General features: G+C 44.2%; 1 protein-coding gene across 1 annotated transcript in view; it reads left to right on the top strand.

Annotated features, from left to right (window-relative positions):
* The window catches only part of LOC144595738 (contactin-associated protein-like 5), a 644,436-nt gene that overhangs the window by 287,420 nt on the left and 329,240 nt on the right, over positions 1 to 27,776 (top strand). The window contains exons 9-10 of the mRNA XM_078403317.1: positions 14,256 to 14,399; positions 20,781 to 20,952. Of these exons, the coding sequence (XP_078259443.1) occupies positions 14,256 to 14,399; positions 20,781 to 20,952 (316 nt within the window). The remainder of the gene's footprint in view (positions 1 to 14,255; positions 14,400 to 20,780; positions 20,953 to 27,776) is intronic.

The raw sequence follows: 27,776 nt of genomic DNA, 5'->3' as shown, positions 1-27,776 counted from the left end.
CTGGTCATGGCGAGAATGTACAAACTCCGTACAGAGAGTACCCGTAGTCAGGATTATGGGTGGCTGCCTTACAGCGCCTGAGACCCAGGGTTGAACCCAGGTCTCTGGCGCTGTAATAGAGCAACTCTACTGCTGAACCACCTTGGCACTCTAAATATTTGCGTTCACAAAATGTCTTACAAATATCAAAGTCAGTTTTCCAAAGAGTAATTAGTATTATTGCAAAAGAAAATGTGGCATGCAATTTACATGCAGCAGACTCCATCAAAGGACAATGATAATGATCATATGATAATAATCAATATGATAAGTGATATTTATATTGTTAAGTGAGGGGTAGATTTTGGTTAACATAACAGAATGATATGGCATTCCAAATCAGCACCCTCATTGTGTAGGAAGGAACTGCAGATGACGGTTTAAACCGAAGGTATTTATTCACAAAATGCTGGAGTAACTCAGCAGGTCAGGCAGCATCTCAGGAGAGAAGGAATGGGCGACGTTTCGGGTCGAGACCCTTCTTCAGACTGATAAACCGAAGATAGACACAAAAAGCTGGAGTAACTCAGCGGGTCAGAGAGCATCTCCGGAGTAAAGGAATAGGTGATGTTTCGGGTCGAGACCCTTTTTTAACGACTGAGGCTCGGGAAAGGGAGACGAGAGATATAGACGGTGTTATAGAGAGATACGAATGAAAGTTGTGCAACATAAATAACGATGATAAAGGAAACAGGCCATTGTTAGCTGTAGGGCGAGGTGAAAACGAGTTACAGACAACCAGGTGTCAACTCCTGTACATCGGCGAGACCAAGCGCAGGTTCGGCGATCGTTTCGCTGGACACCTCCGCTCAGTCTACCTTAACTTACCTGATCTCCCGGTTGCTCAGCACTTTATCTCCCCCTCCCATTCCCAATCTGACCTTTCTGTCCTGGGCCTCCTCCATTTTCAGGGTGAGGCCCAGCGCAAATTGGAGGAACAGCACCTCATATTTCACTTGGGTAGCTTACACCCCAGCGGTACGAACATTGACTTCTCTCACTTCAAATAGCTATTGCTTTCCCTCTCTTTCCATCCCCTCCCCCTTCCCCCACCAGTCTTACTGTCTCCGACTACATTCTATCTCTGTCCCGCCCATTCCCCTGACATCAGCCTGAAGAAGGGTCTCGACCCAAAACGTCACCCACTCCTTCTCTCCAGAGATGCTGCCTGGCCCGCTGAGTTACTCCAGCATTTTGTGTCGACCATGAGACTCAAGAGGATGACTTTGGAGCTAGTACAACAGATGGGGGAGGATTGGAGGGGGGGGGGGGGGGGGGGGGTGGATGCAAGGGTTACTTGGAATTAGAGAAATCAATATACTGTATTGATTGTGATCCACTTGATTAAGTATGAGCAATCAAATACCTATTTCTTTTTAATGAAGTTCTTAATATTCAAATAGAGTCTAGATTCATGGATTGGATGGCCACGTTTTGCAAACCGATTGCCAGTTCGGACATTGTAATTGATTAGTGTTCGACTGATGCTTAAAAGCATATTTAAATGAGGTAGAGTGCTCATGTGGATAGTAATCCCTTGTCTCTGTTAAAACAAAAGTAACAACAAATGTCTAATTCTGTTTGAGAACCAGGGGGCATAGGTTTAAGGTGAGGGGGGGAAAGACAATAGGAACTTGAGGGGTAACTTTTGCATGCAAAGGGTGGTGGGTATCTGGAACGAGCTGCCGGAGGAGGTAGTTGAGGCAGGTACTATCGCAATGTTAAAGAAACATTTAGGCAGGCACATGGATAAGACAGGTTTAGAGGGATGCCGGCAGGTAGGACTATTGTAGATGGGACATGTTGGCCAGTGTGAGCAAGTTGTGCCAAGGAGCCTGTTTCCATGCTGCAAGACTCAATGGCTCTCTGTGGTTCTGTTAGGATGGTGTGCTATTTATACAGTACGCAGAGAATTCAGGTGTACCCTTTCTGGCTATGATAAAACCATACAATGGTTATCTATAAGGCTTCACTCCTATATTATCAGCAGTAGCATATACACCGATCAGCCAAAACATTATGACCACTGACAGGTGAAGTGAATAACATTGATTATCTTGTTACAATGGCACCTGTCAAGGGGTGGGATTTATTAGGCAGCAAGTGAACAGCCAGTTCGTCAAGTTGATGTGTTGGATGCAGGAGAAATGGGCAGGAGTAAAGGCCTGAGTGACTTTGACAAGGGCCAAATTGTTATGGCCAGCCGACTGGGTCAGAGCATCTCTGAAACGGCAAGGCTTGTGGGGTGCTCCCGGTCAGCAGTGGTGAGTACCTACCGGCAGTGGTCGGAGGAGAGACAAACCACAAACCGGCGACAGGGCGCCCAAGGCTTATCGATGCGCGAGGGCAACGAAAGCTATCTCCTCTGGTCCGAACCGACAGAAGTTCTACTGTGGCACAAGTCACAGAAACCTTTAACGATGGTCACAGGAGGAATGTGTCACAATACACAGTGCATCGCACCCTGCTGCGTATGGGGCTGTACACGGAGGACCAACAGCATATTAGGCAGGTTTGTAAGGCATGATTTTCCATACACAAAGTCATGCTGGCTATCCCTAATCACTTCTTGCCTATCCAAATACTGGATCCTATCCCTCAGAATCTCCTTCAGTAACTTGCCCAACACTGATGTCAGGCTGCAGATAGACACTAAAGTAACTGAATGGCGGAGTGACTTGATGGGCTGAATGGCCTCATTCTGTTTCTATCTCTTATAAACTTACGAACTGAACCATCCTAGGCTGTTATCAGGCAACTGAACCATCCTATTGCAACTAGAGAACAGTGCTGAACTGCAATCAACATCGTCAGTGGCCCTCGGGCTATCTTTGGAGTAACTGAGCGGGACAGGCAGCATCTCCGGAGAGAAGGAATGGGTGACATTTCGGGTCGATACCCTTCTTCAGGCTAGTTAAGGAAAAGGGAAACAAGATATATAGCCGATGATGCAGAGAGATAAAGAACAATGAATGAAAAATAAAACATAGAAACATAGAAAATAGGTGCAGGAGGAGGCCATTCGGCCCTTTGAGCCAGCCCTGCCATTCATTGTGATCATGGCTGATCAAAAGATGTGCAATAAAGAAACGATGATAAAGGAAACAAGCCATTATTAGCTGTTTGTTGGGTGAAAACGAGAAGCTGGTGCGACTTGGGTGGGGGAGGGATGGAGAGAGAGGAAATGTCCCTGTTCGGGCTTGTCCTTGCAGGTACAATAGTAACCGTCCTCCAATCTTCTGGATCCTTTCCATGGCTAAAGATGGTGAAAGAATGTTTTCCCTAGATTCTTATAAGGTTTGATGATAAACTTTACCAAGCCATAAGGATTTATTCACTTTAATATTCTTTAAACCAGGCTAGCACCTCTTCTTTTGTAAGTTGGATAGTTCAACACATCATTACTCATTTCCTTCGATACCTTTGCACCCATTATTTTTTTCTCAGTAAATATAGATGGGAAGTATTCATTCAACGCTAAGTGGCTTGACACATAGAAAGCTTAGTCTTTACAAGTTTTTGACCGTTCAACCTCCTTGAGGCAAATGTTGCTTGCCATATAGTCAATGTGAGGTATAGCACAGAAACAGGCCTATTGCCCTTTGAATGCACACACCAATAATCAAACACCATTCTTACTCGAATGCCAAACTAACCCTGTTTATTTTTCCCCACATTCACATTTTCCCATCAGTTCCTCAAATCTTTCCCCTCCTCCCCACAAAAAAATATATAATAAAGTTAATAATTTCTTTCCAAAAACAAAACTCAACTTGCAGGAAGAAGGCTCCAAAGTAAATACACCACCTGTTAAACCCCCCCAAAAATATGCTTCTAATTTCTTACCTGTGGATTCAATACAAATAAGAGTGGAAACTCTTGGACTACAACAAGTAAATGATTCACAATGATCCATCATATATACTTCAATGGACTATTAGACATATTTTTTGTCAGTGCATTAATAAGTCGTGTTCTCATTAGAAAAATTGCCATCAGTTATACCCCCCTCCTTCTGCTTTGCATTTCATTTCTCTCATCTAACACCCTTTTGTCAGTGTCTCGCCTCTAGCCTTTGCCACTTACTCCATCCGCCTGACAATCACCAACCCCTCCGCTCCCCACATTTTGGATTGGGACCTCTGAACAAAGGTCCAGATCTGAACTGTCTGAAAAGAGTGAAGCGTAAGTTCTCTAGGTTAACTCCCGGGATGGCGTGACTGACATATGATGAAAGGACAGGTCGACTGCGCTTATATTCACTGGAATTTAGAAGGATGAGAGGGGATTTTCTAGACATGTAAAATTCTTAAGGGATTGGACAGGTTTAGATGCAGGAATGTTGGGGGAGTCCAGAACCTGGGGTCACAGTTTAAGAATAAGGGCAAGGCCATTTAGGACTGAGATTAGAAAAAATATTTTTGACCCAGAGAGGTAAATCTGTTGAATTCTCTGCCATGGAGGGCAGTGGAGGCCAATTCGCTGGATCTTTTCAAGAGAGAGTTAGGTAAAACTCTTGGGGCTAATGGAATCAAAGGATATGGGGAGAAAGCAGGAACGGGGTACTGATTTTTGATCAGCCATGATCATATTGAATGGCGATGCTGACTCAAAGGGCTGAATGGCCTACTCCTGCACCTATTTTCTATGTTTCTATGTTTCTATCCATTTTATCCAGAGATGTGACATGACCTACTGAGTTACACCAGCACTTTGTGTCCACTTTTGTAAAACGGTATCTGTAGTTTCCTTGTTTCTGCCAAATTTGGATGATCATCAATGATCATATTGAATGGCAGAGGATTGAAGGGCCAAATGGCCTCTTTTTTTCTCCAATTTTCCACGTTCATTGTTGAGACAGATAATAAATAGATGGTATTGAATGAAATGAATTAAATTTGATTCTGCAACTGGGCTATCTATTGCATTCAGAGGCAACAATCACAATAGTTAGCGTAATCAAGGATGAGTCTCACCCCGATCATTCCCCCTTCTCCCCCTCTCCGATCAGGCAAGATGTACAGAAATGTGAAAATGCACATCTCCAGATTCAAGGAGTTTCTTTCCAGCTGTTATCACGCAACTCAACCATTCTATCGATAACTAGTGAGTGGTCTTGAGCTACCGTCTATCTCATTGGACTATCTCTAATTGGACTTTATCTTGCACTAAATATTATTCCCTTTATCATGTATCTGTGCATTGTGGATGGCACAGTTGTAAGCATGTATCGCCTTTCATATCATATCATATCATATATATACAGCCGGAAACAGGCTTTTTCGGCCCACCAAGTCCGTGCCGCCCAACGATCCCCGTACATTAACACTATCCTACACCCACTAGGGACAATTTTTACATTTACCCAGCCAATTAACCTACATACCTGTACGTCTTTGGAGTGTGGGAGGAAACCGAAGATCTCGGAGAAAACCCACGCAGGTCACGGGGAGAACGTACAAACTCCTTACAGTGCAGCACCCGTAGTCAGGATCGAACCTGAGTCTCCGACGCTGCATTCGCTGTAAAGCAGCAACCTACCGCTGCGCTACCGTGCCGCCCCTGATTGATTGGCACATGACAAAAGCTTTTCGCTGTACCTCGGTGCAAGTGACAATAAACTAAACTGAACTGAATATTTTAATCAATAATTCACAAATAACATGTAAATAATAACAACACACAAATAAGGAGAAATTTCTCACCTCGTGCTGATGTTGAAGTTTTGTAATTCTCCATCCCAGTGTCTGTGGAGGCTCATCGAAAATATGTTTGAAAGATATCTGGATAGACAATAGACAATAGGTGCAGGAGGAGGCCATTCGGCCCTTCGAGCCAGCACCGCCATTCAATGTGATCATGGCTGATCACAGATGTGGAAGGGATTAGGGGAACAGGGCAGAAAAATGGCGGTGAAGTCACAAATCAGCCATTTTGTGGAGGAGACGTGAAGGACTTGCACACATACTCCTCTTTCTTCTTGTTTTTTGTTTTTTATTTGTTAGACAATGGGCTGGAGCACATTGCTAGATGCATCAGCTGCAATCCTTCAACAGGGCAGCACGGTGCCACAGCGGCAGCTGCTGCCGCCTTAGAGCGCCAGAAACCCAGGTTCAATCCTGACTACGGGTGCTATCTGTATAAAAATGTATACGTTCTCCCCGTGACCGCGTAGGTTTTCTCTGGGTGCTACGGTTTCCTCCCACACTCCAAAGACGTGCGGGCTTCGGTAAACCTGTAAATCGTACCTAATGTTCTGGTTCTGGTTGATTACTGCGCAAACACCTCGCGCAGGTCAGAGTGATTACATTTTGAAGTGGGCCTTTTTGACCAAGTTGAGGAGATCTAGTCGCTCAATCCCCTTTTTAAATGACTGAACATCGGGAGCAGCACGTGCGTTGGGTGGTGACATATTCCATTCCCTTATCGTCCTCGGGTAAAGGGAATATTGGTAGCCAAGTTTATGTAAATTTAGCGAGTTGATGGTGTAGGTATTTTGTCTGGTTTCATGGCAGTTGGTGCTCTGGGATGACGGAAGATTTGATGGAGTGATTTTGTGAATCTCTTTGTAAATATCAATAAGTCTTCGCCTGATTCTGCGGAGCTCTGGGGCATCCCATCCGAGAGAAGTCAGCACATTATTCACGCTTGATTTGCGCTTGTAGTCATTACATACAGAGCGGGCTGCTCGGGGGTTGTACTTTCTCCAGGGTGATCTTGTTGTTGTTGTTGTTGAAAGGATCCCATACCGCTCCACAATACCATCCCATACCGCTCCTTGGACCTGACCAAGGACTTGTAGGCGTTCTCTTTGACGGATGTACTGCACTGCGTGGAAATTTCTTTCAAGAAGGCCGAGCGTTCTATTTGCTTTGTTAGACACTTGCCCAATATGTGTCGCCCAACTTAAATCTTTGCTTAGACTCCTAGGTGTGGGTGATAGTGTGCAGGATAGTGATCGTTGGTTGGCCCTGACTCAGTGGATCGAAGGGCCTGTTTCTGCGCTGTGTCTTTAAAATCTAAAAAGTGAAGTCTAAACAGTCTCAGGATTTCTGCATTAGGATGCAAATATACCGACATCCAAAACCTTCCTGTGTGTTTCTGGTAGAACATCCTATTTGGAGCAAGAATTCAATCCATTATTACCATGTGTGGAAGACGGTATGGCGAGTCTGGAGGCTTGTACTTTGTTAAAGAAGTTTATTGCGGCAGCAATATTCAATTACAAAGGATAACAAACGAGATTACAGACAACCATTAACTCAAACTGTTCACATCGAAGTTCTCTTCCCACTGCCTGGTTTTGGGCCCCAAAACCACCACCTGACCTTGCTGGCCAATCAGCGGGTTCGACTCTCAGGACCAATCCCTATGGTCGCACCACCATGTGACCTTGCTGGCCAATCCGAGGGTTCGACTCTCAGGACCAATCCCTATGGTCGCTACAATGGACACAAAAAGCTGGAGTAACTCAGCGGGACAGGCAGCATCTCTGGAGAGAAGGAATGGGTGACGTTTCGGGTCGAGGCAATTCTTCAGACTGAAGAAGCGTCTCAACCCGAAACGTCACCCGTTCCTTCTCTCCAGAGATGCTGCCTGTCCCGCTGATTTACTCCAGCTTTTTGTGTCTATCTTCGGTTTAAACCAGCATCTGCAGTTTCTTCCTACACATTACTATATGTATATGTGTATTTAGGCTTGTAACATAGAACACAATTTTCATTTTACAATTACATCAGGAGCTCCGGCAGCGGCAGCGTGTTCGCCCGCCCCGGATCGCGGGGCTTGGGTCGCGGACATTTCACCGTCCGGCGCGGCCTAAGATAGGCCGCGGGATATTTCTCTGCTGGGCGGGGGCTTCAATGTCGGAAGCCACGACCGCCCCGACGTGCAGCAACAGCGGCAGCAGCAGCGTGTTCGCCCGCCCCGGATCGGACTTATCATCGGCGGAGCCGGCCGTCTTCGGAGGCTGCGGGAGCGGCTGCGACTCGCCTTAGGCTCGGCCCGCTGCGGACCGTCCGGTGCGGCCTGCAACCACAACAACCTGACCGCGGGAGAGGACAGCAGGAGAAGGGAAAAGACATTGCGGCCTTCCATCACAGTGAGGAGAGGACTGGAGGAGACTCACTGTGATGGATGTTTTCTTGATGGATGTTTCTTTTGTGTGTTTTGGGGGTTGTGTAATTTTAATGCCTATTTTGATGCTTTTGTTGTTGGACTGTGGGTGACTGAATTTCATCCAATTTGGATGACAATAAAGCTATCTTGAATCTTGAATCTTGAAGAAAAATATCTGCCTATTTGGTTTTGTGAAAATTGCCATATGAATGCAATGTGAGATTTTCTGATTGAACAGAGATTTCAAAGTGCTGGAGAATTGCAATGCACTGCAGTAACTGCTGATAGTTTATCAGCACACAGGAACAGAGAGTGACTGTCTGATAGCTCGGGAAATCATTCGATTTATTGTACTTTATCCATGCCCCTGATATACGATTCATAAGCTACCTCGATGACTGAGTAACTTTTGCTACTGAAAAGCTGACACGAACCGATAGGTTTTCTTATCTCTAGTCTTTGTGGCTAATCGAGTCAACAGGACAATGGACTGTTATCCTCAACTAATAAGGGAGAGGAATGGGGCTACCTGGTGAGGATTGTTATTGAATGTTTCTTACACCATGTGCCGTTAGGTGAGGATAGACACACAATGCTTGAGTAACAGTGGGACAGGCAGCATCTGTACCTTTAGAAAGGAGTTGAGGAGGAATTTCTTTAGTCAAAAGGTGGTGAACCTGTGGAATTCTTTGCAACAGAAGGCTGTGGAGGCCACGTCAATGGATATTTTTAAGGCAGAGATAGATAGATCCTTGATTAGTATGGGTGTCAGGGAAGAAGGCAGGAGAATGGGGTTAGAAGGGAGAGATAGATCAGCCATGATTGAATGGCGGAGTAGACATGATGGGCTGAGTGGCCTAATTCTGCTCCTATCACTTATGACCTTGTGACCTTATTTTCTCTGGAGATAAGGAATGGGTGACGTTTCAGGTCTCGACCACAAACATCACCCATTCCTCTCTCCAGAGACGCTGCCTGTCCCGTTGAGTTACTCCAGCATTTTGTGTCTGTTTTGGTGTATTCAAGCATCGGTGGTTCATTCCTCCACACGTCGTTCGGTGAGGGGTGTTTTTTGGCAGATTCACTGAGATTTCCATCACCCAAATTACAATCGGGTGGTTCATGATTTGAATGGACATCTGTAGTTGTAGTTTTCAACCACAATGCAATGCTGCAGGAAATCATTGCTACCTCATACTCTCTTTGAAACAGGATGTTATTCCTTTCAAGTGGACCAAAAAGGTCAAACGAAGCTCGCTGCTTAAAACTGATGCACACTGGACTTCGGTGCATAGAGTGTGCATTATCGCGAGGCAGGAATGATGATGAATGGCAGTTAGTAGGATTGTTTGTGGATCCTCGGCCTTCCTCGTGTTCATAAGTGATAGGAACAGAATTAGGCCATTCGGCCCATCAAGTCTACTCCGCCCTTTCAATCAATTGGTGATCTTTCTTTCCCTCTTATCCCTATTTTCCTGCCTTCTCCCCATAAGCCCTGACACACTTCTGAAGTCAACAATCAGCTGCTTGGTCTTACTGACGTTGAGAGCAAGGTTGTTGGTCAGGCACCATTCAATCAGTCGATCGTTCTCCCTTCTGTACTTTGACTCATCACTACCTGTAATTTGTCCAACAAAGGTGGTGTTGTTGGTGAGTTTAAAGATGGAGTTACAGGTGTGTCCAGGTGTGTCCAGTGACGTCATCACCACAGACGTTAGTGCCATCGGTCGGTTGTCATTGGGGCATGTCACCTTGTCCCTCTTAGGCATTCATTTTATTGATGCCCCTTTAAAGCAGGTGGGAACATCAAACCTCAATAGACAATACGCAATAGGTGCAAGAGTAGGCCATTCGGCCCTTCGAGCCAGCACCGCCATTCAATGTGATCCTGCCTGATCATTCACAATCAGTACCCCGTTCCTGCCTTCTCCCCATACCCCCTGACTCCGCTATCATTACAAGCTCTATCTAGCTCTCTCTTGAAAGCATCCAGAGAATTGGCCTCCACTGCCTTCAGAGGCAGAGAATTCCGCAGATTTACAAATCTCTGACTGAAAAAGTTTTTCCTCATCTCTGTTCGAAATGGCCTACACCTTATTCTTAAACTGTGGGCCCTGGTTCTGGACTCCCGCAACATTGGGAACATGGTTTCCTGCCTCTAACGTGTCCAACCCCTTAATAATCTTATATGTTTCAATTAAAATCCCCTCTCATCCTTCTAAATTCCAGTGTATACAAGCCCAGTCGCTCCATCCTTTCAACATACTATAGTCCCGCCATTCCGGGAATTAATCTAGTGAACCTACACTGCTCGCCCTCTATTGCAAGAATGTCCTTCTTCAGTAATGACCATTGCAAAAACTCCAGCCAGTTGGTCCATGTAGGTTTTGAGAACGCGACCAGGTACACCTTCTGTCATTATTTGGTACGTTTCAATGAGGTCCCCGTTCTTCGTTCTAAACTCCAGGGAGTACAGGCCCAGTGCCGCCAAACGCTTATCATGTGTTAACGCAATCATTCTCGTGATCATTCTTGTCATGGTGATGGAGGTGAATTCCCTCGGGAGGTAGATGGGACAACGCTCCAGGTGCGGAAAGCAGGACTCTTCGAGACTCCAGCGAATTGAGCCCAGCCACCTACACAATCGCTTCCCAAAGTAATGACTTTGTATGAGGCATAAATCTAATGAACCTCATCACAAACACCAGAGTTTCTGACCAAACAAACACCGTGTACCTGTCCTTGGCTGCAATAAACTAATTCTGTTCATCTGGTAGTGGAAAAAAGCAGAACACAAATGTATCCCTTTCTTTGCGAAGATTAAATTTTGCATTATAACTATTTTGAATGCCACAGAATTATCCATAAACCCAACCTTGGAACAGAGATTTGGAAGCATTCATTTGCCGTGGGAGAGCTGAGAACTTTGCTCTCTTGTACTACTTGGGTTGCTGTGACTTTATTTTGCACTTTATTTCCAATATTACAGAGATAAAAACATTCCAGCAGATTGGGAGAAGTGAATTCCAAATGAATTTTGACTGACAATCGACATAAGATGGAATATAAGTGTATCAGAATTATCATAGCCTTCTCTTATATTATTAATGTTTTTTTTTTATGACAATCACTTGATAGATAAGTTTATTTGGCTGGAAAACTTGAAATAAATCAAATTTGACAGATGCAATAACTAAAAACATTTATAAAATTCGATTCCATCTTGTATTGCAATGCAAAACATTGCAACATGCACTAAAAGACATAACATCAGCTCAGTATTTCCCAGTGCTATCATGTTCAAGCTCATAAATCTCTTGAAGTCAGGGAAATCCAAGGAGATTGCTCGTTACAGTCAGAAAATATCCATCAAGTGCCGAGTATCATGTAAGTGGGGTAGGTCTGACCCAGGAATATATCTCATCCCCAGTCTCAGAATAGAATATTAGCTGCACAGAGTCTCTTGCCCAGAGTAGTTGCATCGAGGACCAGAGGACACGGGTTTAAGGTGAAGGGGGAAAGATTTAATAGGAATCTGAGGGGTAACTTTTTCACGCAAAGGGTGGTGGGTGTATGGAACAAGCTGCCAGAGGAGGTTGTTGAGGCTGGGTCAATCGCAACGTTTAAGAAACAGTTAGGCAGATACATGGATTGGACGGGTTTGGAGGGATATGGACCAAACGCAGGGCAGGTGGGACAAGTGAAGCTGGGACATGATGGCCGGAGTGGGCAAGTTAGGCTGAAGGGCCTGTTTCCACGCTGCATCACTCTCCGACTCTATGACTCTAATAGCTAAGTGCCTGGTCCCTTTACCAGTCCCACATCAACTTTCCATCAGGTGTGATCTCCCTGAGTAAGACTGAATGGTTAATGCCAATTATTCTAAAATTTCAGACAAATAAATATGATTGATTGGAGATTGGGCACAGAAAAGTCCGCGCTTCAATTCTGAGTGGCTCTGTAGCCGAACAAAGTGGGGCGGCACGGTGGCACGGAAGCAGAGTTGCTGCCTTACAACGCCAGAGACCCAGGTTCAATCCTGACTACAGGTGCTGCCTGTATGGAGTTTATATGTTCTCACCGAGACCGCGTGGGTTTTCTCCCACATCCAAACTTGGGAGGTTTATAGGTTAATCGGTTTCGGTAAAAATTGTAAATTGTCTCCAGTGTGTAGGATAATGCTAGTGTGCGGGTGATCGCTGGTCGGTGGACTCGGTGGGCCGAAGGGTCTATTTCCGTGCTGTATCTGTAAATTAAATAACAACGATCTAATACAGCAGATTATCCAGCACACATGCCAAAACCTTGGTTTCTTCCCAGTTTAACCATATAACCATATAACAACTACAGCACGGAAACAGGCCCGTTCGGCCCTACCAGTCCACGCCGACCACTCTCCCTGACCTAGTCTCATCTACCTGCACTCAGACCATAACCCTCTAATCCCCTCTTATCCATATACCTATCCAATTTACTCTTAAATAATTAAAATCGAGCCTGCCTCCACCACTTCCACCGGAAGCCCATTCCATACAGCCACCACCCTCTGAGTAAAGAAGTTACCCCTCATGTTACCCCTAAACTTTTGTCCCTCAATTCTGAAGCTATGTCCCCTTGTTGGAATCTTCCCCACTCTCAAAGGGAAAAGCCTACCCACGTCAACTCTGTCCGTCCCTCTCAAAATTTTAAAAACCTCTATCAAGTCCCCCCTCAACCTTCTACGCTCCAAAGAATAAAGAACCAACCTGCTCAACCTCTCTCTGTAGCGTAAGTGCTGAAACCCAGGCAACATTCTAGTAAATCTCCTCTGTACCCTCTCCATTTTGTTGATATCCTTCCTATAATTTGGCAACCAGAACTGCACACCATACTCCAGATTCGGCCTCACCAATGCCCTGTACAATTTTAACATTACATCCCAACATAGCAACTGGACCATCCTATCACCAACCAGAGAGTGGTCCTGACTTACCATTTCCCTCATTGGAGACCCCAAGACTATCTTCAATCTGACTCTACTGGACTTTGAAATGTGATTGAATTATGGAGAATTAGTCATCAGGTCATAAACAAATTGGTTATGTTACAGAAATAATAAAACATGGGTGAGATCATGAAAAGGTCCTGGAAAAGATAGGCAGAGTTTGTGGGTCATTGAAAATGGTGAGTTGGTGGGAAATTGGATGAGTTGTAATTTTCAAGCATATCTGTTTAACAGTCCAAATTCTGAAGAAGGGTTCAGACCCGAAACATCACCTAATCTTTTTCTCCCGAGATGCTGCCTAACCCGTGAGGTTACACTAGCAATTTGTGTCTGTCTTAAGCATATACGGAGATATTTTTGTTATGCAGTGGATGTCACTGTATGATATGTTATAATGTTTAAATCATTTGCTGTTTTTGCTGTCAGCCCAAAATATTTCACAAGCGGCACATGTTATAATGAGGATGTAAAACTAGTGATTTCTGAATAAGAAATTGTGTAAAGAGCTATTGTGAATGGTGATGACACAATGGGCGTAGCGGTAGAACTACTGCCTTACAGCGCCAGAGACCCGGGTTCGATCCTGACTGCGGGTGCTGTCTGTATGGAGTTTGTACGTTCTCCCCGTGAGCTGCGTGGTTTTTCTCCGAGATCTTCGGTTTCATCCCACACTCCAAAGACATACAAGTTTGTAGCTTAATTGGCTTGGTATAAATGTAAAATTGTCCCTAGTGTGTGCAGGGAGAGTTTATGTGCGGGGATCGCTGGTCGGTTCGGACTCGGTGGGCCGAAGGGCCTGTTTCTGCGCTGTATCTCGAAACTAAAGTAAACTGTATACACTCAATGGGGCAGGCAGCATCTCTGGATAGAGGAATGGGTGACGTTTCGGATCGCGACCCGAAACGTCTTCCATTCCTTCTCGCCAGAGATGCTGCCTGTCCCGCTGAGTTACTCCAGCATTCTTCGGTTTAAACCTGCATCTGCAGTTCGTTCCTACACATTCCTACTGTGTACACTCAATGCAAGATGCTCTCCCCCATTCATCACGCTTATAACATCTTGCTTTTAACAGCAGAATTTTCCATGTTATAATAATCTAATTTGTGCTTTGCAGGTTCAGAGCTCAATGATGGACAATGGCATTCTGTTCATTTCAGTTCAAGAAGAAATCTAGTCAGCATCACCCTCGACAATGAACCTGCCTCTACTGTTCGTTTGGATGCACCGATTAATCCAGGAAACAGTTATTATTTCGGTGGTAAGACAGATGACTTGCTCTCCACCTATAAATTATGTTGATTCATTGTTTTATTTAACACATTGCCGTTTTATAACCATATAAATCACTAATATCCTATTGAGGCCGTCTATAATGTTCACATTAACAAAAGTCCTTCGCTTTCCACTGACTATTGAGAAATTTACTTTCTATCTCAAGGGAATGTTCTTGGAACATTTCTTCTTCAACTCAACTGATTCTTACGGCACTGAAATTGTTCTTTATCTCTCTATACCATTGTCTATATCTCTCGTTTCCCGTTTCCCTAACTAGTCTGCAGAAGGGTCTCGACCCGAAACGTCACCCATTTCTTCTTTCCAGAGATGCTGCCTATCCCGCTGAGTTACCCCAGCTTTTTGTGTCTATCTTCGGTTTAAACTAGCATCTGCAGTTCCTTCCTATATTAATTATCACCTTCCATCACTTAATGGGTGGTGAAGGTGTGGAATTCTCTGCCTCAGAAGGCAGTGGAGGCCAGTTCGTTGGATGCTTTCAAGAGAGAGCTGGATAAAGCTCTTAAGGATAGCGGAGTTAGGGGGTATGGGGAGAAGGCAGGAACGGGGTACTGATTGAGAGTGATCAGCCATGATCGCATTGAATGGCGGTGCTGGCTCGAAGGGCTGAATGGCCTACTCCTGCACCTATTGTCTATTGTCTATTGTCTATTATACAGTGGCACAAGCAAACAGTGGTGGGTGTATGGAATGAGCTGCTGGAGGAGGTGGTTGAGGTAGGGACGATCGCAGCGTTTAAGAAGCAATTGGACAGGTACATGGATAGGACAAGTTGAGAGGGATGTGGGCTAAACGCAGGCAGGTGGGACATGTTGGTCGGTGTGGGCAAGTTGGGCCTGTTTCTGCGCTGTGTTATTATTTTTTTAAGATCTAAAAGATTCCGCAGGAACTGCGGGAAGGAAGATGGATGTGCTTTTAACTTACAAGTCCTGGTATGTCGAACTATATTGGAATAGGTCATAATGTCATAAGTCATAAGATTAGGTCTTTCAGCTCATCCAGTCTACTCCGCCATTCAATCATGGCTGATCTATCTCTCCCTCTTAACCCCATTCTCCTGCTTTCTCCCCATAACCCCAGGCACCCGTACTAATCAAAATTTCAATCATACTTTCCAAGAACTAGGACTGATTGGAAGGCAGAATGGCTCCTGTCTATGGTATAAGATTCAATACAGCAGTGACTCTGGTATTCAAATCTCTGCAGTTTACACTTCCATTATCCAAACAGCATAATAGCCATCAAATGGCTCTAATATATTTGTAAATGCTTATCCCCTCTGATATTCCTAAACAAATATTTGACCAGTTTTTATTCTGATAAAGGAAACATAACTTAGGCAGTATTAGCTGCCTTGTGTGAGATCATGTTCGCACTTTCAATCTGCCTATTGAGGTGGAATGGAAGAAGAATCTACTACAAACAAAAAATGTAGGTAACATTTATAAAATTCAGGCTATTTCTACAGAGAGAATAAGATTCTAATTTTGATTTATTTTTATCATTTCTAACCTCCTCGGGTCAGAAGGCACTCAATCCACAAAGAACAACACAGCACTAGAGACAATTGTGCCTTTTCTGTAGGAAGGAACTGCAGATGCTGGTTGACACCGAAGATAGGCACAAAATGCTGGAGTAACTCAGCGGGTCAGGCAGCATCTCTGTGGAGAAGGAATGGGTGACAGTACCCTACCTCATAGAAGGACCATTCAGAAGCCTGATAACAGAGGGGACGAAGCTGTCCCTTTTTGAGAACAGTGACCATGAAATCTTTGGATTGCTGTTTTAAACAAAAAAAAACTTCTTGTTAACTGGGAGGAAGGAAATCAGCCACCTTAGCTCAGTCTGTCTCGAAAGTAATTCCAGATTCACCAATGCAGTGGAATCTTAAACTGCCTCCTCAGTTCAGAGCCCAATTAGAGATGAATAAAAATGTGTGCCCTACACCTACGCTTAAACTTTGAAATAAGGGTAAGATGTGTCGTGTCAACTTTCGATTCATTCAAAGGCAGAATTTTAACAGAGATGCCGAATGAAAAAGGATGCTTGAGCAGAAATGTGTCCTCGGTTTACATGTGCAGAATGAATAATGGAACAACATCGTGAAATTCATTTCCCTTGACTTAAACCAAACTGATTTGCAGAAGTGGGTGTTCGACTTGCATTTGTTAATGTATCATGTTTAATGCATGTTCAGTTTTTGGTTTAGTTTAGAGATACAGGGTGGAAACAGGACCCTTCGGCCCACCGGGTCCGCGCCGACCAGCGATCATTAGACTCTCATCAGGTATCCTCTACCCTTTCAGACAGTGCATACCAGACTCCCATTACACCCTTGGTTTAAAAATTCTCGATTCTCCTTAATTTTTTCAACTTTTTCGCTTAAAATAGCTTCCCAATTAGTTCTCAGGGTGATGGGTTCTTCAATTTATTCCCCTCCTTTTTAGTCAGCCTCTAATCCCTTCAGATGCATCTGCAGTGTAGAAGGTGGGTTTGATCATCCATGGATATCTGTGAGAATTTCCTCACTATCACTATTTGCCAGGAATCACACCTACAAAATAGTACAAAATAGTACAAAGAAGCATTTCTATATCCTTTGTCAGCCTGTTTGTTTATGTTGAGACATGGATTTTGATTCAGCAGCTCAATGGAAATGTGGAAACCTATCCAAAAAGCACAACCAGCAAGAATCACGTAGAAGCAAAGAACTGCAGATGTGATGAAATCATAGAAAGTCCTGGGGATAATGGCCTGGTGCTCATCTGTTGGGTCATGGTCAAGGGGTGGGTGAGAGGATGTGTCCAAGACCTAGCATCTGGCTACATCACGGTAGAGGTCAGCCTGCCAGACTACAACTTATAGAGGTGTATAAAATCATGAGGTTGGGAGATCAAGTTGCAGTTGTATAAGACGTTGGTGAGGCCACATTTGGAGTATTATGTTTAGTTCTGGGCACCATGTTATAGGAAAATTCACATTAGGCAGGAAATTGTTGTGAAATTCACATTAGGCAGAAAATGGTGTTGGGTAGACTGATGGGACTGATGGTCTGATAAATCCCCAAGGCCCGATGGTCTGCATCCCAGGGTACTTAAGGAGGTAGCTCTAGAAATCGTGGATGCATTGGTGACAATTTTCCAATGTTCTATAGATTCAGGATCAGTTCCTGTGGATTGGAGGGTAGGACTGTCATATGTTGAAAGACTGGAGCGACTAGGCTTGTATACACTGGAATTTAGAAGGATGAGAGGGGATCTTATTGAAACATATAAGATTATTAAGGAGTTGGACACGTTAGAGGCAGGAAACATGTTCCCAATGTTGGGGGAGTCCAGAACCAGGGGCCACAGTTTAAGAATAAGGGGTAGGCCATTTAGAATGGAGATGAGGAAAAACCTTTTCAGTCAGAGTGTTGTAAATCTGTGGAATTCTCTGCCTCAGAAGCCAGTGGGGGCCAATTCTCTGAATGCATTCAGGAGAGAGCTAGATAGACAGCTTAAGGACAGCGGAGTCAGGGGGTATGGGGAGAAGGCAGGAACGGGGTACTAATTGAGAATGATCAGCCATGATCACATTGAATGGTGGTGCTGCATCTATTATCTATTGTCTATTATTATCTAATGATGTTGTCAAGCTGGAAAGGGTACAGAGAAAATTTACAAGGATGCTGCTAGGATTCGAGGGTTTGAGCTTTAGGGAGAGGTTGAGTAGGCTGGGACTCTTTTCCTTGGAGTGCAGGAGGATGAGGGATGATGTTATAGAGGTGTATGACATCGTGAGGGGAATAGATTGGGTAACTGCACACAGTCTATTGCCCAGACTAGGGGAATCAAATTCCAGAGGACAGAGGTTTAAGGTGAAGGGGAAACGATTGAATCAGAATCTGAGGGGTAACTTTTTCACATAAAGGGTGATGGAACGAGCTGCCAGAGGAGGTAGTTGAGGCAGGGACTATCGCAATGTTTAAGAAACAATCGGACAGGTACATGGATAGGACAGGTTTAGGGGGATATGGGCCAAACGTAGGCAGGTGGGACTAGTGTAGCTGGGCCGACGGGCCTGTGTTTACGCTGTATTCTATGACACTAACTGCACCTCCCTTGTCCGCGGGTTAGAAGGTATTGTTGTGAAGTGAGCGGACGGCTTGGCATTCGGAGGGGGTGAGATTAGAGTAGGTAAGGGGAGTAGAAAGGTCAAGACGGTTGGCGGTATGCCAACACAAATCATGCATTAATACAAGTCCAGAAATTGTGAATCCTCTACAGCTTTAGAACGAGAGTCCCCTGAGGTTCTTCATTGGAGTCCTAAATCCAAAAAACAAAATTAAAAGCATTTTTTTAAAAGGACGGAAAGTGCTGGAGTAACTCAGCGGGTCAGGCAGCATCTCTGGAGGACATGGATAGTTGGCGTCCTGGGTCAGAACCTTTCTTCAGACTGTGAAACGTCACTTCTTCATGTTCTCCAGGTTGCGTTCGCCTGACCTGCTGAGTTACTCCAACTCCAGAAATCTGCAGAACCTTGTGTCTCCAATAACTTATTAATTTAAAAAAATTAAGTAATGCCCGCATTGTTAGCACAAGTGTGTTCTTAGCAGGTGTGTTATTAGATGCCTCAAACCTCGTAAAGCCAAATGTGGACAATGTACAGCTCCAATTGTCTTTTACTCAAAAAAATAATATTAAATGTTGATAGCAATTTACTTTGTACAATTGCCCCTACTGCCAACTATATAATAGGCTCTAATTATGGTTCTTCAACTTCCATTAAATATCTTGATCGGGGCTGTATTGCCACAATGAGGTTGTCTTTTATGGTCTTTTAAATACTTTGGATTGATATAATCACAAAAATAACACACACTGAAGATCGTTTCTTGACAACTTTTATTGTTAATTGCAGATGGCCCAGTGATATTTGACTACAATTGCACATTGTATATTGCTTTTGGGTGTGTTTAATAAATCCTGAACTAATTTTCTCCATGTATAGACACAAAGTGCTGGAGTAACTCAGCAGGTCAGGCAGCTTCTTTAGTTTTAGTTAAGTTTAGTGATACAGCACGGAAACAGGCTCTTCGGCCCACCAGGTCCGCGCCGACCTGCGATTCCCTGCACACTGACACCATTCTACACACTCTAGGGACAATTTACAATTACACCGATCAGCCAAAACATTATGACCACTGACAGGCAAAGTGAATAACATTGATTGTTACAATGGGACCTGTCAATGGGTGGGATATATCAGGCAACAAGTGAACAGTCGGTTCTTGAAGTTGATGTGTTGGATGCAGGAAAAATGGGCAGGAGTAAAGACCTGAGCGACTTTGACAAGGGCCAAATTGTTGTGGCCAGACGTCTGGTCAGAGCATCTCTGAAACGGCAAGGCTTGTGGGGTGCTCCCGGTCAGCAGTGGTGAGTACCTACCGACTGTGGTCCAAGGAGGGACAAACCACAAACCGGCGACAGGGTGTTGGGCGCCCAAAGCTCATCGATGTGCGAGAGCAATGAAGGCTATCCCGTCTGGTCCGAACCGACAGAAGGTCCACTGTGGCACAAATCACAGAAAATTTTAATGGTGGTCACGGGGGGAAGTGTCACAATGCACAGTGCATCGCACCCTGCTGCATATGGGGCTGCACACGGAGGACCAACAGCATGTAAGGCAGGTGTTCATAATGTTTTGGCTCATCAGGTCATAATGTTTTGGCTGATCGGTGATATGTTTTGGCTGATCGGTGTATGCCGAGCCAATTCGCCAACAAACCTGTACATCTCTGGAGGCATGAATTCAGTTCGAGACCCTTCTTCAGACGCCGAAGTCTTACACTCCAACCTCGCTCCTCACCCTCTACTGCAAGGTTGGAATATCTCAGCCTTTTCCTATCAAATGCTTCGTCCACAGCCTCCTCCCAGGGCACCGTCAGCTCAATGGTGTTTACATCATTGTACACCGAGGTCTGATCACCCTGCGGTGGGCCTGCCTCGACTGAGGGTGTCTTGTGAGAAAAGGCCGAAACACCCAGTGACGTTGAGGTACACAACTGAAGATGTGTCGGAATGATAGCAACATCACCTAGTGGTCACCCCCAAGAACAACACCAGTCAATTGTAGTGCAAACTTTAGGGATTGTAACATCTAGTCCTACTAATCAATTCAGACTCCGAAGTCTCTTCAGGCTCTGGAGTCTGAAGAAGGGTCTCGTCTCGAAACATCACTTATCCATGTCTCCAGTGATGCTGCCTGACCCGCTGAGTTACTCCAGCACTTTGTGTCCTTTTGTGTATCAACCGGCGTCTGCAGTTCATTGTTTCTGATTCTGTGCGTTTGTTGTGTTCCTAAGGCTGCCCTGAAACCATCACGCAGACCGGGTGTTCCAATGCCTTCGGGGCATTTCATGGCTGCATGAGACTCATCTTCATTGATAATCAGCCAGCAGACCTCATCTTGGTGCAACAAGGGTTACAGGGGAACTTCAGTGATCTACAAGTAGACCTGTGCGGAATTGTAGACAGGTAAATCTACTTCCTCTTATCTAACAAGTAAATAACTTTCCCTCTGGGGTGACCCTCGGACTATCCTTGATCAGACTTGGCTGGCTTTACCTTGCACTAAACATTATTGCCTGATCACGTATCTATGCACAAAATGCTGGAGTAACTCAGCAGGTCAGGCAGCATCTCAGGAGAGAAGGAATGGGCGACGTTTCGGGTCGAGACCCTTCTTCAGACTGATGTCAGGGGGGGGGCGGGACAAAGGAAGGATATGGGTGGAGACAGGAAGATAGAGGTAGAACTGGGAAGGAGGAGGGGAAGAGAGGGACAGAGGAACTATCTAAAGTTGGAGAAGTCAATGTTCATACCGCTGGGCTGCAAGCTGCCCAGGCGAAATATGAGGTGCTATTCCAATTTCCGGTGGGCCTCACTATGGCACTGGAGGAGGCCCATGACAGAAAGGTCAGACTGGGAATGAGAGGGGGAGTTGAAGTGCTCAGCCACCGGGAGATCCGATTGGTTAATGCGGACTGAGCGCGGTGTTGAGCGAAGCGATCGCCGAGCCTGCGTTTGGTTTCGCCGATGTAAATAAGTTGACATCTGGAGCAGCGGATGCAATAGATGAGGTTGGAGGAGGTGCAGGTGAACCTCTGTCTCACCTGGAAAGACTGTTTGGGTCCTTGGATGGAGCAAAACTATGCACTGTAAATGGCTCAATTGTAATCATGCATTTCAATCTTTCTGCTGTCTGGTTAGCGCGCAACAAAAGCTTTTCACTCTACCTCGGTACACGTGACAATAAACTAGACTAAACTGAACTTTCTAAAGTGCAAAAGAACCTGACAAATCCAGGAGATTTGTTTGCCGATTAGCCTACATTGCTACTTACAATAATTGTTTTGAAATTTGATCTTCTCTGTCCTATTTCTTTGTGTAGGAAAAGTTAAGGAAAGATTTGGCAAAGTTTTTGTAAAACCCTGCACATTTTACTTAAGGTAAATAAATAGAAGTCAATCCTAATCCTAATGGCAGAAAGGTCTACTATGGAAGGATACAAATTTATGGGATTTCTAGAGTGAAAAGATCTGTCACTGAACTGTTAAGATTAGATTCAGAAGTCGGGATGTTATGTTAGAGTTGAACAAGACATTGGTGCAATCGCATTTGGTGTATTGCGTTCAGTTTTGGTCACCCTGCTATAGGAAGGAAGTTGTTAAGCTGGAGAGAGTGTGAGAATCTATGCTATAATCACACAAATTACTGGATGAGCACATCAGATTTATTCCACAGTGGGGTTCTTCCCGTGAGGATTTCCAGACACAATACTAGTGTCTGAAAAGATCTCAACTCAGGAGAGGGGAAGAACAACTTTTCCACAATTGTTTACTTTTTATACAGAAAGGAAAAGGGGGTGTGACAGAAAAGAAATCAACGACCAATTACAATTCTGATACAATTCCCATGGTTACAGAGAAAACAAAATCATTAATACAGGTCACATGCTTTCGGGGAAACACATCAATTTACCTAGAGTGGATTCAAAACTTTTCCTACTTTCACACCCGCCCATATAAGGAGTTGTTATTGAGAAATAAACTATCTTTATCTCTTATACACGAGCAATCTCGCAGCTAGCTGCACGACCTTGCTTCTTAACTGTTTTAATACACAAGCTAACACTATCCCTCTGAGATCTCCTATCCCCCCCCCCTCCGGACCAAACTCAGATCCTGGGGGGACAGGGCTTTCTCCATCGCTGCTCCCACCCTATGGAACTCACTACCCCAAACCGTCAGAGACTCCTCCTCACTCACCACATTCAAAACATCACTGAAGTCTCACCTGTTCAGTACTGCCTTCAACCACTGAAGGTCACCTCACCTTCTCTCTCCTTTCTCTGTTCGTTTACTTATTTATCTATTTATTCACTTCCCTATGTTCTTTAAATCCCTGTAAAGCGTCTTTGAGTGTATGAAAAGCGCTATATAAATGTAATGCATTATTATTATTATTATTATTATTATTATTATTATTATTATTATTATTATTATTATTATTATTATTATTATTATTATCAGACAAGGGAGTAATTTAAGAACAAAGAACCCCTATACACCTCTGTCTACTCCCTATCACTCCTAGAGGGACAAACACATTCCATTCCCAATGATAACATTTCTGCCACAAGCATCCATCTTACTGCTTTCTACTGAAAATAAGCATTCATTTTATATTAACTAAAACAACAACAAAATATCAATATCTCTAAATAACTATATCAGCCAATAGCATAGATTCTCAAGTGAAGAGAAAATTTACGAGGAATTTGCCAGGACTTGAGGGCCTGAGCTCTGTAGGGAGAGGTTGTGCAGGCTAGGACTAACCATCCATTCTAAACGAAGACAGGCACAATGGATGAAATGGCTTTCGTTTACATTGTATCATCTTGTAATATACACTGGGGTCTTGGAAATTAAATATCCTACCAGTGTGGTCGAGTATGTTTCATTAGTTGGCTGTGTTTTACTGAACATTTTTTATGTTATGTGACCACCTTTCCGTTCATCAATCGCATCATCTCCCCTTATGATTCATAATTTGAAAAATGTGTTTAAAAATAAATGCCCAAAAGGAAGGTTTATTAATATTAAGTTTCATTTAGTTCGGAGATACAGCACGGAAACAGGACCTTCGGCTCACCGAGCTTGAGCCGACCAGCGATCCCCACACACTTACACTATCCTGCACACCCTCTAAGGACAATTTACAATTTTGCACGAAGCCAATTAACCTACAAACCTATACGACAGGAGTGTGAGAGGAAACCGGAGCACCCGAACAAAACCCCACACTGGTCACCGGGTGAACGTATAAACTCCATACAGACGGCACCCGTAGCCAGAATTGAACCCGGGTCTCTGGTGCTGTAAGGCAGCAACCCTACCGCTGCGCCACCATGCTGCCCTTAACTCTGTATTTTTTGCAGTCTTCCTCATATTTAACTGCAGTCTCTAATCTACAATTACAAGTTATGAAATTGTATTTCAGATTTTAAGTCAACGTTGTTAGTGTTTTTAAAACATCAACTTTGAGCCCCCACTTCCCACATTTTGACTACCTTCGTCATTACCCTTCATCCCTGATGTCTATTTCCTACTTTGTAGCCAACTTGCTATTCATTCTGCAACATGTTCTCCGATACGACATGACCTGAAACGTCACCCATTCCTTCTCTCCATAGATGCTGCCTGTCCCGTTGAGTTACCCCAGCGTTTTGTGTCTAGCTTTGATCTTAGCCAGGAGTCTATAGCATGGTACCGACCAAAGGATTTTTGGAACAATTCAGTAACATTATTACCATTATCTTCCCTACTGAAATCTGCCTTGACTACACTGCTCTGTTTAGCTTGTCAAGGAAACTTTTGATTAAAGATATAATTCCTACCATTAGCATTAATCTAACAGGTCTGCTGCTCTCCGGATTTATTCTGTTTTCTTTATGTATCGGAATTGCATTGGTTATCCATCGATGTCTGGTACTAATCTCTTTCCCAATGTGTATATACATCATGGCATCTTTCCTGTGTCTACTATTTTCAACACGTGAATGCACAGCAGTGTCGTGATAAGAAGAGGATTCATTCCTTGAAACCACAGTTAGATCAAATTCTGATACCGAAAGGAATTATAAAATAGTCGATATTTTGGGATGTGTTGCAGCAGACAAAATGGAAAAGATGGTTCCAGGGCTGTTATCACTACTAATTTTTGTTGTTGTACAGAGACATCGAGCCAAACAGTGTGGAAACAGGCCCTTCGACCCAACTTTCCCAACACGCCCCAGCTACACTAGTCCCAACTGCCTGTGTTTGGCCCATATCCCTCCAAACCTGTGCAATCCAGGTACCTGTCCAATTGTTTCTTAAATGTTGCGATAAACCCTGCCTCAACTACCGCCTCGGGCAGCTCGTTCCATACACCTAACACCTTTTGCGTGAAAGAGTTACCCCTCAGATTCCTATCAAATCTTTTCCTCTTCACTTTAAACCGATGTCCTCTGGTCCTCGATTCCCCTACTGTGGGCAAGATACTCTGTGCGTGTGCCTGATCTATTCCTCTCACGATTTTATACAAAATGGGGATAGCGTATGTCTGCCTGAGCAGCACAAGACCAATCTATCAATAAAAGTGCTTGTCCACTGTCATGGCAACAGTTAATTAACGGTGTCAGTGTCGTCTAGATGAATGTGAGCAGGTCAAGTGGGACTGGAAATGGAAACAATCTATTACATTTAAGGAGAGCCTGTGCAGTTTGATCACAGGTTCAGCACAGTTTCAGTTTAGTATATTGTCGCGTGTACTGAGGTACCGTGATAAGCTTGTTTTGCGTGCTAACCAGTCAGCAGAGAGACAACACATGATTACAATCGATCCATTTACAGTATAGATACATGATTAGGGAATAACGTTTAGTGCGAGGTTAAGCCAGCAAAGTCTGATCAAGGGTAGTCCGAGGGTCACCAAAGAGGTAGATTATAGTTCAGCACTGCTCTCTGGTTGTGGTAGCATGATTCAGTTGCCTGATAACAGCTGGGAAGAAACTGTCCCTGAATCCGGTGGTGTGCATTTTTACACTTCAATACCTTTTGCCTGATGGGAGAGGGGAGAAGAGGGAGTGGCCAGGGTGCGACTCGTCTTTGATTATGCTGCTGGCCTTGCCGAGGCAGCGTGAGGTATAAATGGAGTCAATGGAAGGGAGATTGGTTTGTGTGATGGTCTGGGCTGCATCCACAATTCACTGCAATTCCTTGCGGTCTTGGATGGAGCTGTTCCCAAACCGAGATGTGATGCATCCTGATAATCCTCATTCATGCTTAGACATCCTTGTACATCCTGATTGTATAAAATGTTGCCATTTATCAAAATGTATCTAAATTTCAAGGCTTAAAACATGGGCAAGTGGATTCTTTAGTTTGTGGATCAGAGGGGATAATTTAATGCAAAGTGGATTCTTTAGTTTGTGGATCAGAGGGGATAATTTTATGCAAAGTTTATCACATCAGCAAATGGGAAATTAAATCGTATAGATGATTTCTTTTTTTAAAAATATGATACATAGACAATAGGTGCAGGATTAGGCCATTCGGCCCTTCGACCCAGCACCGCCATTCAATGTGATCATGGCTGATCATCCACAATCAGTTCCCCGTTCCTGCCTTCTCCCCAAATCCCTTGATTCCGCTAGCCCTAAGAGCTCTATCTAACTCTCTTTTAAATGGATCCAGTGAATCGGCCTCCACTGCCTTCAGAGGCAGAGAATTCCACAGATTTACAACTCTCTGTGTGAAAAAGTTTTCCTCCCCTCAGTTCGAAAATGGCCTACCCCTTATTCTTAAACTGTGGCCCCTGGTTCTGGACTCCCCCAACATCGGGAACATATTTCCTGTATCTAGCATGTCCAATCCCTTAATAATTTTACATGTTTCTATAAGATCCCCTCTCATCCTTCTAAATTCCAGTGAATACAAGCCCAGTCGTTCCATTCTTTCATAATAGGACAGTCCCGCCATCCCGGGAATTAACCTTGTGAACCTACGCTACACTCCCTTAATAACAAGAATGTCCTTCCTCAAATTAGAAGACCAAAGCTGCACACAATACTCCAGGTGTGGCCTCACCAGGGCCCTGCACAACTGCAGAAGGACCTCTTTTTCAGTCAGAGAGTTGTGAATCTGTGGAATTCTCTGCCTCAGAAGGCAGTGGAGGCCAATTCTCTGAATGCATTCAAGAGAGAGCTAGATAGAGCTCTTAAGGATAGCGGAGTCAGGGGGTATGGGGAGAAGACAGGAACGGGGTACTGATTAAGAATGATCAGCCATGATCACATTGAATGGCGGTGCTGGCTAGAAGGGCCGAATGGCCTTCTCCTGCACCTATTGTCTATTGTCTATAACTAAACTAAGACTGCGCATTTGTGGTTGTGCAAAAGAATGTCATTGTGCTGTTCATATAGGACAATAGAGAACGTTTGAACCATTGAAACCATGGAGGATGTGGTTTCTTGTCACTAATGGTAGGCATAGCGAGAGCATCACCTCTTCATTATTTTTACCTCCTGCCTATTCTGTTCCTTCAATACTTGGGAATTGTAGCTGTAGACACATTTCTACCTTATTATTTTGAAAGTGGTCCATGGATGAAGGATCCTGTCAACAAAGCTACTCTGGGGAAGGATGGCTTTCCAAAGATCAGAGCAAAGAAGGCTGAGAGGAAACCTGCTCGAGATGTACTTTGATGATGATCAGTTTAGACAGCATGAGTACAGGAAAGATTTTCCCAGTGGAGAGTGTTTAACATTTTGGGCAAAAGATGAAAGGTAACAGGATCATTCCGAGTCAGCATGGATTTACGAAGGGGAAATCATGCTTGACAAATCTACTGGAATTTTTTGAGGATGCAACTAGGAAAATTGACAGGGGAGAGTCAGTGGATGTGGTGTACCTCGACTTTCAGAAAGCCTTCGACAAGGTCCCACATAGGAGATTAGTGGGCAAAATTAGAGCACATGGTATTGGGGGTAGGGTACTGACATGGATAGAAAATTGGTTGACAGACAGAAAGCAAAGAGTGGGGATAAATGGGTCCCTTTCGGAATGGCAGGCAGTGACCAGTGGGGTACCGCAAGGTTCGGTGCTGGGACCCCAGCTATTTACGATATACATTAATGACTTAGATGAAGGGATTAAAAGTACCATCAGCAAATTTGCAGATGATACTAAGCTGGGGGGTAGTGTGAATTGTGAGGAAGATGCAATAAGGCTGCAGGGTGACTTGGACAGGTTGTG

Source organism: Rhinoraja longicauda, chromosome 8 (assembly GCF_053455715.1).
Source record: "Rhinoraja longicauda isolate Sanriku21f chromosome 8, sRhiLon1.1, whole genome shotgun sequence".
NCBI lineage: Eukaryota > Metazoa > Chordata > Chondrichthyes > Rajiformes > Arhynchobatidae > Rhinoraja > Rhinoraja longicauda.
Note: the sequence above shows the minus strand (reverse complement) of the source record. Positions and strands in the feature narration are given on the sequence as shown.